We start from the raw sequence: 15822 nt of genomic DNA, 5'->3' as shown, positions 1-15822 counted from the left end.
GTTGGCTCTTGTGTCTGCACACCCACTGTTCTTAGCTGTGGTACTGTGCATTCTTTGGTCGACTGATGCCTTCTGAGCCCTGAGCAAATGATTCAGGCTTCTGAACCTTCCCCTGTATGCCAAATGATGATGAGACTTTGGTATCAGCCATTTACTTGCATCCCTCCATTGTGGGGTACTTTACTGCTCAGGGTATCTGGGGTATAGTGCCAAAATATCTGTGCTTGGCACCAAACAAGTCTGCTGAGATGTCTTTTTTGTAGAAAGAATGTCCTATTTCATCACTCTGTATAAAGAAGTTATTTTAGAAAACTGAAGTACCACCTGCATGTTTTCCTGTAATCTGAAGATGTGGACAGTAAAGCTTATAAGGATTAATTTTCACAAAATGATGGTACTTTTGAAAAGGAAAGTGAACTTGCTCCTACCAGTATAGAGTAGATAGATACCAAGTGGCATCTTGGAAATAAGAGCATTTTGTCTATTATCTTTAAAATCATTATATTCATTTTTTTTTTATTTGTTCACTTCAAGAAGAACAAAATGTGTGCAGCTTACTAATGAAAAGTAATAAAGAAACTAATAATCTAGGGCATAACAGTAGGAAACACTAGATGAAAACATTTGTTCTGATTTCAGATGCGTTAGACTTGGGCTGGCTTACTATGGAGTATACGTTATTTTAACCAATGCACGAATGCAGTATAACACTGAGGGACATGTTAAGCTGTTTTCACCAACAAGGACATACCCGAGCATACTCTACTGATGCCATGGTATATAGTTTTGAAGAACTGTCTTATGAGATCTTGACCAAGTGAGCTCAGCTGTAACCACTTAGTCAGAAACCTGTTCATCCCTGCATCTTTTCCTATAAGGTAAACTATTTAACAAAATTAACAGTATTCAAAAGATAAAAAAATTATTGAGTGATTGTTGGGGTGGAGGGTATGTTGCCATACTTGGGAACTGTACTGTGAAAATAAGTGTACTTGATTGCATAAGACGTGTTAAGTTCCAAAAATCCTAATTGTGCCTATGTCTCCTAAACCCTTTTGAGCTGATTTTGGTTCACTTACCTCAGAACCCATCAGACTAGACACCAGATATACACATTCCACAGATGATCTGACCATTAGGATGTAATACTGTGGCTGGGAAAAGCACAAACCCAGTCACCAACACTAATAAGGATCTGAGCTGAGACATGGCCTGTAGGAAGTGGCAGAGATCACTATGGCATTTACGTATAGTGCCCCTTGGAAAACACAAGGAATGCTTTCCTTGTAGCTGTCTAGTCACCGAGGGATTCAGATGTGGCACTGATATATGCTGATTAGCAATAGCCTGTGCTCTGCTTAGAATTAGATTAGAATTGTCATATTGCACTGCCAAGTGACAATCTAATACCAGGGAATCCTCCACTTTACCCTTCTCAAAGATAAGAGCACTGCCAGTGGACAGTGTGCTCAGATCCTGGACAAACCTCAAACAAGCTTGGTCCATTCCCAGACAGAGGCCTCAAAAGGTAAGAAGTATTGATGAATACCCTGCTTCTATGACAGCCGCCTTTCTTAAATTTAACAAGATAACATTCCAAGAAATATGTTAAAGACACATTTAGTTAATAGGAAAAGCACCAGTCTTTGGTCTATGTACCGTTAAGAGTTAAAGCAGTTTTGCAGCTTTACTTTTTTTTTGGATTAAATTATACCTACACCTTCTTTTGAGATTTATAGCTATACTGAGAATGCAGGATACATGAGTGGAGGTTAGGCTGCCTAATTTCAAAATGCATGCTACATTTAAATATAAATAAATGTCAAATGGAGCAGTGTTAACCATCTCACATCTCACATCATATATAGACATTGAATGCACTTTTCTCTACAATTCTGGGCCTATTAAATGTCAAACGGAGCAGTGTTAACCATTTCACATCATATATAGACATTGAATGCACTTTTTCTGGGTCTATTATATAGGCATGAAAAGCATCCTTCTGAATTTAGCATGAAGTATAGATTGATGTGGTATAAATTCAATCTCCAAACAAAAAAGAATTCCAGGGATTTTGGAAGTTACTTGGTTTCATTTCATAAATTCCATCTGTTATACTGACAGGAGAAATTATCAGGACTTCTCTGTGTTTAAAGACATGGATAATACCCTATTTTGAAACTGAAACACCACTGATTTAAATCACTGACATTATTTTGCACTCCAAACTGCCAAAAATGCACCATTTTCTCTATTGTGTGGTTCTTATGATAGCCTTTAACATAGAATAACTAAAGTCTCAAGCTTTATGGTGCAGAAAGGTGCAGCCATGACTACAGCCCTAATGACCTTGTTTTATAGGGCACTGCTGGATATCAGAGGAGCTGTTCTCATCTCACCCATTGGGGGGAGGTTACCATTACATGGTCAATGTCAGAATTGTGTAGCAGTAACACAAGGGATAATGATGTGTGCCTTTGCTTACCAGACACTGTATAGCATTGTAGGTAGTTTTAAGTGCATGTGCGTGTGTGTGTGTGTGTATGTGTGTGTGTGTGTGTGTGTGTGTGTGTGTGTGTGTGTGTGTGTGTGTGTGTGTGTGTGTGTGTGTGTGTGTGTGTTTGTGTGTGTGTCTGCAGTTGTGAGTGTGCATGCATAACTGAGTCAACACTACAGGCCAGACTTCAGCAGAGTGCCATTTGGCAGGTGCAGGCAGGGTAGTAAGTGCATAAGAAAAGAATGCCAGGAAAATCATTAAGGATGACATCACGCCCAAGGCTAACGAATTTTTTCCAGGGACTCCAGGTTGGGAAGGCAAACCACAGGACATGGCTTACAATCAGAATGCCACAGAGTTCTTGTTCATAGTATATATTGTACAATTTCATTAGATTATAGTATAATCTGTTCAATAGTATATAGTATGCAGACAGTGGAATACTGCATAATGGACATGTGGCAGAACTGAAAATGGGGAGAGAGGGAGAGACGGATAGTGAAGGGCAAAGGCACAGAATGACAGGTGGATAGGAAGAGAAAACAGTGAGAGACAGCTTATGTCACACTGAAAATAAGGCATGGGACAACCTAAAAACTAATATATGCAATTTCACTTCAGTCTTTCTTTATGGAAAGTAAAATTAAAATTATTATGAGAATTTATTATGCTAGTTTTTTGCGATCAGGATACAAGCAGGCTCAGTGAATTGTATGTTTATCGTTTCTAGTTTGTTTATTTTTTGAAGCTTGTTTGTTTTGTCTCTTGCTTTGAGTATGCCATGTCTTACATACAGGGGCAACCACAAATTACGTCTTTATAAACACTGCACTTTGTAGCTGGGGCCAAGAACTTTGTTGTTAACAATGCAAACATCAGGAGGATGTCTGTATAGTTACAAAACAAGACATACTCCACTATTTCTGTTTATAATATGATTAAAAAAGGTAATAAAGTCCTCATCATTTCCTATCCTGTTACTTAATTTGTCTGCAGACCTAAATAATATAGGTGGTAAACTATCCCATTGTACCTTTTGAGGGCATATTTAGAGTAAAATGGTACAAAACATGAAGAAACCAGCATGTGTAGTCTGAAGCCTTAAATATAAGGGTGCAGTAGTCTAGACTGCTGTTTATTTAAACCAACTATAATCATGGGTTTTTGAACAGAAAAGGAATAAAGGGATTCATGTTATAAAGCAGGACAGCATCATTTGCTATAGTTAAAATTGCGCGCACACACACACACACACACACACACACACACACACACACACACACACACACACACACACACACACACAAAATCATGCATGTTTTTTCAGTTACAGTTAGATGCAAAAGACCTAATGTGAATTGTTAGCTTCACCCAAACACAATCTAATAAAATACACAAACTTCTCTCCCTATAGTTATATAATTGCCTTGGTAAAACTGGATCAAATGACTTAGAGTTTATGAACTCCTAAGGAAAAAATACTATTTAATGCTGCACTGTTGTGTGAAGCATTGCCAGCACCGTGTTCTAGTACCCCTGAGAAAACAAGATGAAAATATTACAGTTCTGTTAAAGCCAGATATTTTTTTTCAAATTTATAGCACATATAGCACAAAAAACCCATGGTGCTGACTACTAGTCCATATACACTTAGATATCAGGGAATAGGGAACAGGCCATATTGCCATGTATCGAGATACACTGACATTTCTACATGCTGTGTATTAAAGCCATACAACGGCGGTGGCATTCAAAGGAAGTCTTTTTCAGAAATGTAAAACCTCTGGAAAGTATTATAAGCATGTAACACCACAGCGGATATCTTGTAGGACATACTATGTAACCTGTAACCTAATCCTTGTTTACCTTCTTGTTTAATTCAAATAAAATGTCATGACTGAAAGTTTTTACTATCCATTTGATTAAGTATTGCCTAATTTATAACATACTTTCCAATGACAAACATGCCGTGTAGTAGGGAACACAAAGCATCTCTCTATATCCTTACATTTTTTCTGGGCTGATTATCCCATAAAAGCTGTAATATCCAAAAGATGAGTATAATGGATTCTGATAAGCTGTATTTTAGAACTGTTTGCCATTAATGGCTGGCAGTAAGAATCAAATGAGCTTTATACTGCTCTGCCATCTACTTTACTGTAATACAACTTTTCATCTTCTTGATGAAAAGGAAGTTGTCACCTGTTAAGCTCAAAATATAATTATCTAAGCATAGTTTGTGTTTACCACTGTTCCTTCCTGTTGAAGATAGCAGCATGCTCTATCACCCTCTAGCCATACTTTTTCTTAATGCATTTTTGGGCACACTCATTTTATCAAACCTATAAAACTTAAGTTATTGAATAGGTTTTACTAAACTGTGTTTCAGCTGAAATGTGTGCTGGTTTCCAGTGCTTCCCCATGTTGGAGAGAGTCTCCAGAATCCCTCATTTAAATAGAACCTGTTCCATTGATGCAACACCTTGTAATGGCCTCTAATTTTATAGTGAGCTTCTCGGTGACTGAATATTCTGACATAACCAATTTAATTCTGTTTTTTTTCTAATCTCTCATCAGTTAATTATCATGCTCTCTATATATTTTTTTGCTTTGTCCTCCTCAGTTTCATGATATTACAACTCATTTTTGATGTCAGTGAAATCTGCTATTTGCCTTTGAGTGCAGGACTGACTTTCCTTCACTGCTGCTGACTGGCTGTTATATCCCTAGCAGGATATAACCCATATAGCTAAGGCTACTGCAGCAGTGATCAATATGATGAACATCACAGTTTCTTTTAAATTGCTACATAGTGATGATTGGATATATGCTTAAAATGTATTTTTTGGAGATGTATATACTTACTTCAGGTCTCTTTTTGTACAATATTGGATAGCATATAATGGAGACAAGAAAATATATACTACTACTGTTCTGCTCTTTACCCTCCTGCCCTGAACGAGACCTTCAAAAATGTATCAACATTTATAAGATCATTTATCAAACAGATATTTACAGTAATTTCTGTGCAAATATTTACAGTGCCATACATTACATTTTTGTAGTTAAAGAGATGTAATACATACCTTGGCCTATAGCACTGTAGGGCTGATACGGTGCTTTTTCATGATACTGTGTGTCATAGTACCGTGGGTCATAGTACTCGTCTTGTCCAATGACTAGAGTCAGTGACAGGGACAGCAGAAATAGTTCAGGCAACATGGTTACTCAGATCTGTATAATAACAGGAATTACCATTAGGACAGCACTTCAGTCTTTTGAGTTATATGCCTTGACACTGCAACACACTTTTTTCTAGTAGCAAAACATAATTAAACTCAAGTTCTCAAATTCTAGAAGGCAAGCTGCTGAAACCCTCTCAAGTAATGGGGTTTCCATCACCACCATTCTCAGAAGAAATAGCTCAAGTGTATCATGAATTATCTGAGAACTAAAAGCACTATAGGACTGTATTTATATATATATATATACATTTCTATGTCAGCTATCATCATAACAAACTAATTGACAACTGATATGCAAATGGTCTTTCTTTAAATGTTCCGATGTATAACCTTACCATTTGTAACAGAAGCTATATTTCTTAAACGCTTCCCTATTCCAGCACATCAGTTTGAACATTCATGCTGTATTTTACCAAAGTTATGTGGTCTCCGTAATTTAAATTTTCTTTCCTAATTATTGTCAATATGATTGCCAGTGTATGCATGTGGGGGAGTATTTCTGGCATAAATCTTTGGCATAAGCTTCACTAGATTCTTAATCACAGTTTCAGATCTGCAATAATCCTGGTTTTAAGCAATCCCTACCAGAGCAACTCGGATCTTTTTCCATTGTCTCTATGATCTGATCACAGATTCCAGAATTCTGCACAAACAAAATAGCCCATGAAATATTAATGTATATTTAAAGTCTTAAAATCATTTGTTTCCTAAATGGTAAATTATCTGCTAAATTAGTGTTTTGAAGACTATTCTTCTTTGCGATGTTTAAATATTTTGGCTATTTTTTTGCTTCCCTTTGCAATTGGCATGCACGTTTTTTCCCTGCATCAGTTATGACCTTTAACACTGACTGCAATTAACCAAACTTCCATATGGAGGCAGTCTTTTCCAAGATATTGTTATCTGGTAACCTTTTTAACAGGACTGAAAGCATATATATGCATGAAAGGTTATCTAAGGTATGACATGGCAGTCTTCCAAATCTGCATCCCGGTATCCATACAGGAATCACCTGAGATGGCTGTTGTTACAAAATTCTGCAACTAAACCAGGGTAACTAGACTAATACAGTGTACAACTTTCATTAATGAGTACATTCCTAAAAGCAAAGTGACCAAAAAGTACACCCTAATTCCACTAGCCATATGTCCTTTATGACTGCCTCTAAATTTGCCAGCAAGTCTTTGGTCCAAAGTAACATGTAATTCCAGATTTTGCACTATTCTATATCCTTGCATTAAAATTCCATATGACAACCAGGTTTGCACAAAGTATGAGCTAAATCTTAATTTGTACTCATTGATGCTGCAAAATGCCAGGTTCTACTGACAGAAATATTTAGCACATTTTCTCATTACACAAATAGGAAACAAACAACATTATTATTTCCTGTTAAGACTCCAAGTGCTAAAGTACTAGAGAATAAAGTAAACTGCAGCCATACCAGCATACTAAGACTCCCAACTCCGAGAAACTGTAGATTTCTGGCCACTGCTGCAGATATCAGGCAAAGTGGTCCTCCAAGGGGTTAGGAGAGACTACAGTAGAGAGGTCTGTGTTGATGTATTTATACTGTTTACTGCCAAGGCACATGAAGGTACACTGTGCTTAGTCTCCTCCCTGTGGAAATAAAAACCTAGTAATTATAGTATCATTTAGACTTCTGTAGGCATGTCACATCAAGCTAGAAAGATTTTTATGGCATGGTTATAGTAGTGATGTCTGTCGAACCAATGCATTGATCATTTAAAAGGAACTGAATATTTTCATAAAGAAAGAAGGAAGGAAGAGAAATATATATTTTTATCATTCACAGATGTAAAAATGGACAAGAATGCAAAGAAAAAAAAAGATAATGTGATTTGAAAGCATAGAAACAAAGCTTAAATGTTTGAAACATACAATATTAAGTTTATTGTCTGTTCTTCCTTTAAGTAAGTGTGTAGAATAATTTCAGTGTTTTTGCAGTCTGCATGATATATATACCAAGAATGCTTGCTGCAAATTATGTGATTATGAAAATTTAGCTGCAGATGTGATATAGTTTGTGTAGAACAGAAATGATCTTTTGGCTCAGTAGGAAATGTAATGCAGGATTTTTTTTTCCTTAATGTGGTTTATCTCTCATTCCAGTGAGATGTAAGTCTTGGTAGCAGCTTTGGTCTCTCATATTTACTTAATTACACACAATTGCCTCTCCACAAAAGATCCCCTAATCTAACATTAGAAAAACTTTACCATAAATGCTAGGCCAGCAGGTGAAACATAATGGAGCTCTTTGTAAGGAAGAAGGCACACACTGTTCATTTGGTTTTCTTCTTCAGATTAACTTTTTAAATCATATTTTCTACAAATATCACTTTATTTTCAAAACTATGGCAGTCATCCTAACTAAAACTGCAGATTGATGTTTGGTGAAAAACTGAAAGATTCCCATTTCATAAAATAATGTATTTAGAATCATGAAGGACAATTAATTGAGTACCTGCATCCTACTTTTTTAAAATCATTACATAGTAATATGCCATGTGTTAAACTGTGAGCACAGATATATAGCTGTCTTTAAACTAACTAGCGCAGTTGCTGAGATACATCCTAGAGACTGAGATGTAAGAACCGCATTAGAATATTGTTTTATTCATAGGTAATAACAGATACAGTAAACTGTTGTGCCAAAATGCAATTACTCTGATGTGTGCAACACCACAGGCAGCTTTCACTGGACTTGAGATTGTAGAATACCTAAACAATACAACGTGAGAGAAAGCAGGGAATGTGGCAAGTGAGCCATATCCTGGAGAAGTAGTTACAGAGTTTGTAGATTTTTGTCTAGATGCTAGAAGGAAGCAAATACCAGCATAAATGATATCATGGTGTATATTTTTTATGTTTAGAAACATTCCAATTTCTATAAAAAATAAAACAAATGTTTGAAATGTTTGAAATGCAAGGAGTTTTACAGATTTTGTTAGTACAACAAAGAAAAAAAGTTTTGTAAGATCTGTAAAGTCCAAAAACCCATGGCTTATATTCTGATCTGCTAGTATCCCAAAGGAAGAGAAACATCTCTGATTTCAATTGTCATCACTGTCCTAACATGTCCTAGCTCTGCAAATATTATTCCTTTTTTGGGGGGAGGATTATTTTGCTCTCGCCACAATCCCCACTTTGACTATCAAGTGTCTCACCTGCTCCCCCTTCTTTCCCATGGAGGTGAGCATGCTATAGTCCATTCTTTCCTCCTTCAGATGAGGGGTGAATGACAACAGTGCATCCATCATTCATCATTCACTACAGGGAGTCAGAGTTTGCATGTTAGACTTTATCTTCTCTCACTGCATTTGTCCCCATAATTCCTCAAAAGTTGCATATAATGGGGGTATGTGACAGTCCCATTGTCACAGGATGTATCCCATCAACATTTATCCCCCTGCAAGCAAGTACACCCAGTGTTCTCTAGCCAAAACCAGGGATTCTATCTAAAGTTTTTACTCCAAACATGCAATCTTCAACCCCCCCACAACCATGGCCGCCAGGCTGGCATGCAACATACATGTGTCTTACTATTTCACACTCTGGACATTCGGTCATAAGACCTCTCTCTCCTGAAACTTGAACAGGCCAGAATCATCATTCCTCTCCTTTCATAGCTACTTTATTAAGCATCCAAGCCACTTAATGGTCTTTTTAAACCTAGACACGCATCCCAAATTTCTGACAACTTCTGATACCCTTGATAAGTGTAAGCATGGGCCTGAGTGATGAACCATTTACAGGTTACCTGCCTGCATTAGAGAGACTGGTGCCAAACCAGGGATGAATTTCTGGTTTCCCATCCAATTGTCCAAGTTGCACTTGAATTGGATTAGGAGGAACTCTGCTTCACATGGATGGGGAGCCTATTCCATAGATGGGGTAGTCTGTGGGATACATAGCTATCTCTTCAGCAGGTCCCATTTATATCCCAGGCAAGATTTAAGTCTTTAGAATGGGTAATTATGGTACTGTTTGTTTTGTGGATATGTTAGAGGTCCGTCAGAGTAGGGTGTGACAATGTCCTGTATGCCAGGCAAAGATCTTCCCTCAAAAGCCTGTAGGAGACAGGATACAGGGATAGGGCCTTGAGGTGATCTGCATAGGACATATTACTTATGCCCTGTATTCTTTTAATAGGTTCATATATAGGTAAACATGCATTGTGATCATCCTTACTAGGGGTGTCTTACCCAGTACTTTACCTGTCGACAGACAGAAAGCAAAAAGATCATATGTTTGCTTTTTTTCAGTGTGTCTGCGTCTCCACAGAAGCTCTTGGCAAGCAGTGTGATACTTTTTTATCCTACAGGTGGCTGATTATGAGTGGTAACAGTTTCACGTATCATTTATAGAGCCTATGTTTATCAGATGATACTGCTTGTTGCAACCTTTTAACAAGTGTTCTGTTCCCCTCTGCTCCCCATGGCACAAACCATCGCAATCCTGGAATGCTACAAAAAGGAGATGAGAAAGAGGAATTATGGAGTGGTTAATACAATTTTATTGGTTATGGAGCTATGTACAAGCCCTTGAATTCATCTTTATGCACGAAACATCAAATAATTTGTTTGCAGGATGTTATAGTATATAAAATATTCAAATATTTGCTCATCATATAAAAATGTGGAGAGCTGCACAGTTTGCAGTGAAAAAATAAAATAAGTTTGAGTTTACATAGAAAATAGTTTTTATGTTGCAAGGCATCATTTATCTTACTTTCTGCTGCTTCTGACTTTTTCTCTGTTCTGTTTCATTGCTGGGTGCTGCATTTCATCATTATGTTGAATGTAAACACAAAAACAAGATTCTGCTCCCCTAACACGTTAGATTACAGGATTTAGGCACAGGAGGGCAGTATAACAAAGATTTTTAAATCATGCTGCTTGAGACTTGGTATTCTTAGATGTTGCTGAATTTTATAGTAAACACGTATGTAACCTTGATCCCTTCACTTTATATATTTGTGTGTGTGTGTGTGTGTGTGTGTGTGTGTGTGTGTGTGTGTGTGTGTGTGTATGTGTGTGTGTGTGTGTGTTTGTGTATGTGTGTGTGTGTTATTCATTTGATTGAAAACTCAAAATACTGAAGGTTTAAAATACTGAAAATGGTAATTTACCCTTCCCCTACTGCTGTGCAATCGCACAGTAGATATACATAATTAGTAGGAGGTGAGGTTGGCGCATTCCTCCACAGGGGGGGGGGGTTGCAGGGGGAGCTTGTCACCCGCATTAAAAAGGTTTCAGTATTTTGAGTATTCAGTATTTTGAATTTCAATATTTTGAGTTTTCAATCAAATGATTGACACCAATATATATAGACAGAGAGACACAGTATTGTGTACATACTTGTGGTCATAACACATATTCATACTCAAACATACATAGACAGGTGTACACACAGACACACACACACACACACACACACACACACACACACACACACACACACACACACACACACACGTATACATGTCTCTGGAAACTTAGTGTGTCTTAGAAAAATGTATTTCCTTACTGTCATTTTCATATGATTCCTATTAAAACCTTTGGGGTAAATCAGACAGAAATCAAACAAAGCCAGCACCAGACCAGACACATTCACTGAATCTTTATTATAGAACAGAGAGATCAAACCAGTTTCGGCACAGAGCCTTCATCAGTGATAATGCAAAACACAAAGTGAACTGTTTAAATATACATGCAACCTCACTTCCTGTGATGTCATATCCCCCTTATTTGGAAATGCACTATAGATTATCATTGAGCCCTGGTGTGAATAACACACCTAACTTAACAATCCATCTTGTTTCCTTGTGGTTAAGTATGGAATGCCAACCCCTCTTACACTTTCTATCTCCCCCTACTCTATCTATAATGGTGAACCTGAATCTAGAAGTGGGATGTGATTGACAATGCCTATATAAGGAATTTGTAATGCATTTATTACGAATGTCACTCATGTGCTCAGATATTCTCAAATGAAGGGGTCTGGGCATCTGTCCTACATAAAAGAAAGGGCAAATACAACTGGCCAAATAAATGACCCATTCTGATCCACAGTTAGCATAAAAATAGATGTCATATACTTGACCCATATTCTGACTAGAAAACTGTTTAGACTTACAAATATATTGGCATGAAGAGCAATGCCCACATGGGAAAGACCCCACTAGTTTCTCCCCTGTAATAGTTAACTGATCACTAGGATTCCTGTTTGTACAATAACGTTTATAATAAGAAAAATAGGAACCCAGTGTCTTCCCTCTATGAAAAGAAAACTGACAATGTTCTAGCAAAATTTGACTCAATTCTGCATTGGCCATCGAAATATTCCAATGTTTACTAACCACATTCCTTAACAAATTAATATTTTGACCGTAAGTTGTTATTAATCTCAATGTAACAATCCAACCAAGAAGCAGATGCCCGTGAAACCCTCGCACGGCCAAACAGTCAATGTAGGCAATCAAAAAAACGCCAGCGAGCATCAGCAAGATTCAAATCCAAAAATTGTTGTTTATTGATGTAGGGATGAAAATCACCCTACACTTGATCAAATCAAACCGGTTTCGGCTCCCAGGAGCCTTCTTCAGTGATATACAAAAATACAAATGAAAATCAGAGTATCAAAATACATCCTTATAAATACAAATGGGCTGTCCATTATAACCAATCACAGCACCACATAAATTATTGTTACAATTGATCATTAAGGCCAGCTGGAAACAAAGCTCCAAGTTTTATGATCCATTTTCTTTCCTTGGAGCTAAGTAATTCAAGCCAATGCTGTTTATTTAGGCATCTCCCCTTGATACAATCAATAGTGGCAAATTTAAAAGAGGCTGAGGCATGTTTTAAGCAATGTTTATATAATGCATTATTAGTACGTTTATTTTTGATGTCACTCAAATGCTCACAAATTCTAAGCCGGAAAGGCCTGGAGGTCTTTCCGACATAGAAAGCAGAACAATTGCAGGTCACCAAATAGATGACCCACTCAGTATTACAATTGCCCCAAAAATTGATGTCAAAAACATCAGACGTGTTTTTGCTGCTAAATTCATTGAATTTTTTGATACCCAAGTTAGCGCCACAGCAGCAATATCATTTATACTGTTTGCTGTTTGGTAAATATTTTTTGGTGATGAACGAGATTTTTTGGGTCCAGTTTCGTGTTTGGGTTATGATACTACTTTATAGTTCTCTACATTGATGTCCACATATGTTACATGTGATATGTATACCCAATGTGACTCAGAGGATATGTTTTAGTTCTTTGAAATAGGCACATTGTCATCCATTTCAGAAATATATATTAACATTGTTGAGCCATAACTGTTTTGGTGCTAATCTTATTTTGTCATAATATACCTAGGGGGTCCACCTCTGGAGATTTTGCTGATTGGCATTGACACAATATATAAATTGTTGATTCTTGGTATTATTTTTAATGCCAGGGTGTTGGCCAAACTTTTTATGGTTTGGCAGTGTTTACAATCGGCCTTTGGATTATTTTATTATACCATACATTATATATGTTTTTTTGGGATATGTCTATACCAATACGCAGCAAGACGACTTGAAAGTAGCTGTTTGACTGGTTTGGCTGCTATATTGTATTGGGTTATCTAGTGGTGTATTGATCCAAAAGACTTATACACAGTAACAATTGATGGTGTCTTGCACATTGTTATTTGGTGTATAATGGTCTTTTTTTGGACAACCTCAAGTTTTGGATTTATGATTGTTTAGACATTCTTCATAGTCTCTCAGGCCTTTTGATAGACACGTTACAATTAAAAATTTTTTGTGTCTTTTGTCACATCGGCTCATCTTCCACAGGATACCTTTTACTTGGTGATATTTATTATTGCTGTTTGGTTTGGTTTTGTTTAACTTTGAGGTAAGAAATATGGCTCTTTCACCTATTATAAAGGGTTTATCGGCTGATATGGATGACTTAACGGTGTTTGGTCTAGATAAGCATGGTTTGTTAACTACTACCAATGCTTTGGAATCTGATTTAGATGCACAATGTGAGATATTTTTTAATAGAATGGGTAATAATATGAAAATAGTTAGGAATAATGTGTGGCATTTACGCCTATTCAAAGCATACCAGCAAAAACATATTACCCCTCGGGGCCTTAGGGTTAGGGTACAACCCTTGGTTTCTCAGACTGATGACCAGCTTATTGAGGATTGGGGTCATATTCAGCAGTTGGCCTCTTCCAAATTTGTGAATGCCTTGGCCAGTTTTTATGAGCGTAAGGTGCAACAAGGGGTCAAAGATTTAGAAACTATTTGTTTGGAGGCTAAGAAATTTGAAGTTTGTGATTCATTTTTGACACAGATTAAAAAACTTACTACAGATTTGTCTAAATTGGAAAACACATTGAAAGATAGGAAAATCAAAAAATTTCTTAGGGATGTGGGTGACTATGAGAGGGGTAAACCCTTTGATACATCGAAGAATGTCTCTTTCAAATTACCTAGAGATGAGAACAAGCATGATAATAGGTCATCCACACCCAAAAGAAAAAGGCCCAAATCTATTCTCAAGAAAAATACTGTTTTTTCAATCAGTACCTCTGGTGAGGACACCTCTTCTAATACTGAAGGGGAATTTGATATATATTCCAGAGATGGGTCACCTAAAGCAAAGAGGGACAACTCTTCACACCCTCCCAATTTAAATACAGACGAGGGGGGCGGAAACATAAGAAACGAAACATCCAAACAAAGTTTGGAGACACTTTTGAAGATCATGACACAACATTAAGTTCTCATTCCAATGTTCATAATATTTCATCGGTTGAATTGACTGATGCACAACTTAACATATTGAATAAAGGGCTTAATTTTGTCCCGGGGTTTTTTGTTTCTGAACAATCCTTGGCTCAGGATGTGATTAACTTTTGTCGAATGTTGAACTTGAATTTGTTTTTTGATAATACTAATCGTGATATTTCTTGTGATACATGTCATGACTTCAGGTTTAAAAAATCGACATTTAATCCACCTATGTCACATCTAGTGGGGGTATTTCAAAAAAATGTCCTGCAGGACATACATTGTCATCTCAAGGATTTTCCTATTTTTCATAACAATTTGTCTGTTGATGAAATATCAAGTTTAAATGAGCTTATTAACAATAAAGACTTGGTCATTGTTCAGGCTGATAAAGGTGGAGCGGTGGTTGTACTTGATAAGGTTGCTTATGATAGTGAAGTTATGAGACAATTGGGTGACATGCAATATTACAGGCAGATGCTTTTGGATCCTTCACCACATTTTCAACATAAAATTGGTGAATTTTTAACTGAGGCAGTTGAGGAGGGTATTATTACCCAATATACTAAAGAGCAACTAATGGTTGACTCACCTAGTAAACAATATATATACATGTTACCGAAGATCCACAAACATCCCACAAATCCACCAGGTCGACCCATTGTCTCCGGACATGGCTCACTTACTGAACCATTGTCTGAATATCTAACCCAATATTTAAAACCTTTATTGGGTTCCATTAGAGCTAGAATTCAAGACCCCACCCAATTCCTGGACATTATTAACAACTCTCAACTCGAACCACATTGGCTTCTATGCACCTTGGACATTACTTCCCTCTATACTAATATTCCACACTGGGCAGGCTTACAAGCGTTGGATTACTGGCTGGCTAGATCAGGTTTATATCAACCTGGATTCAACACATTTCTTGTATGCCTTACAGAACATGTTTTGTCCAGCAATGTTTTCTATTTTCAAAACCTTTGTTATTGGCAAACCAAAGGTACTGCTATGGGTGCATCTTTTGCACCCATATATGCAGATCTTTTCATGGCATATATAGAAGAAATTATCATCTATGATTATAATCATAATATCTATATGTGTGAGATGGACATTTGGCGTCATTATCTGGATGACTGTTGGTTGGTGTGGAAGGCTGATGAATGTTATCTAATGGAGTTTCTTGGATATCTAAATGATAATATATGGGGGATAGAATTTAAGTTGACTTATCATAGGACCAGGA

At 36.9% G+C, this 15822-nt stretch overlaps 1 protein-coding gene across 2 annotated transcripts in view; it reads right to left on the bottom strand.

Moving 5' to 3' along the window:
* LOC122800776 (collagen alpha-1(X) chain-like) overlaps positions 1-15822 on the bottom strand; it is a 188881-nt gene that overhangs the window by 13600 nt on the left and 159459 nt on the right. For both annotated transcript variants that reach the window (XM_044070036.1, XM_044070044.1), the window contains exons 2-3: positions 7187-7362; positions 5584-5731 (exon numbers count right to left, since the gene is read on the bottom strand). In XM_044070036.1, the coding sequence (XP_043925971.1) occupies positions 5584-5719 (136 nt within the window). In that variant the 5' untranslated portion in view covers positions 5720-5731; positions 7187-7362. The remainder of the gene's footprint in view (positions 1-5583; positions 5732-7186; positions 7363-15822) is intronic.

The sequence above is a fragment of the Protopterus annectens genome, chromosome 1.part0, assembly GCF_019279795.1.
Source record: "Protopterus annectens isolate FY-2018-M chromosome 1.part0, PAN1.0, whole genome shotgun sequence".
In the NCBI taxonomy this organism is placed as follows: Eukaryota; Metazoa; Chordata; order Ceratodontiformes; family Protopteridae; genus Protopterus; species Protopterus annectens.
This window is presented reverse-complemented; position numbering and strand designations above follow the sequence as displayed.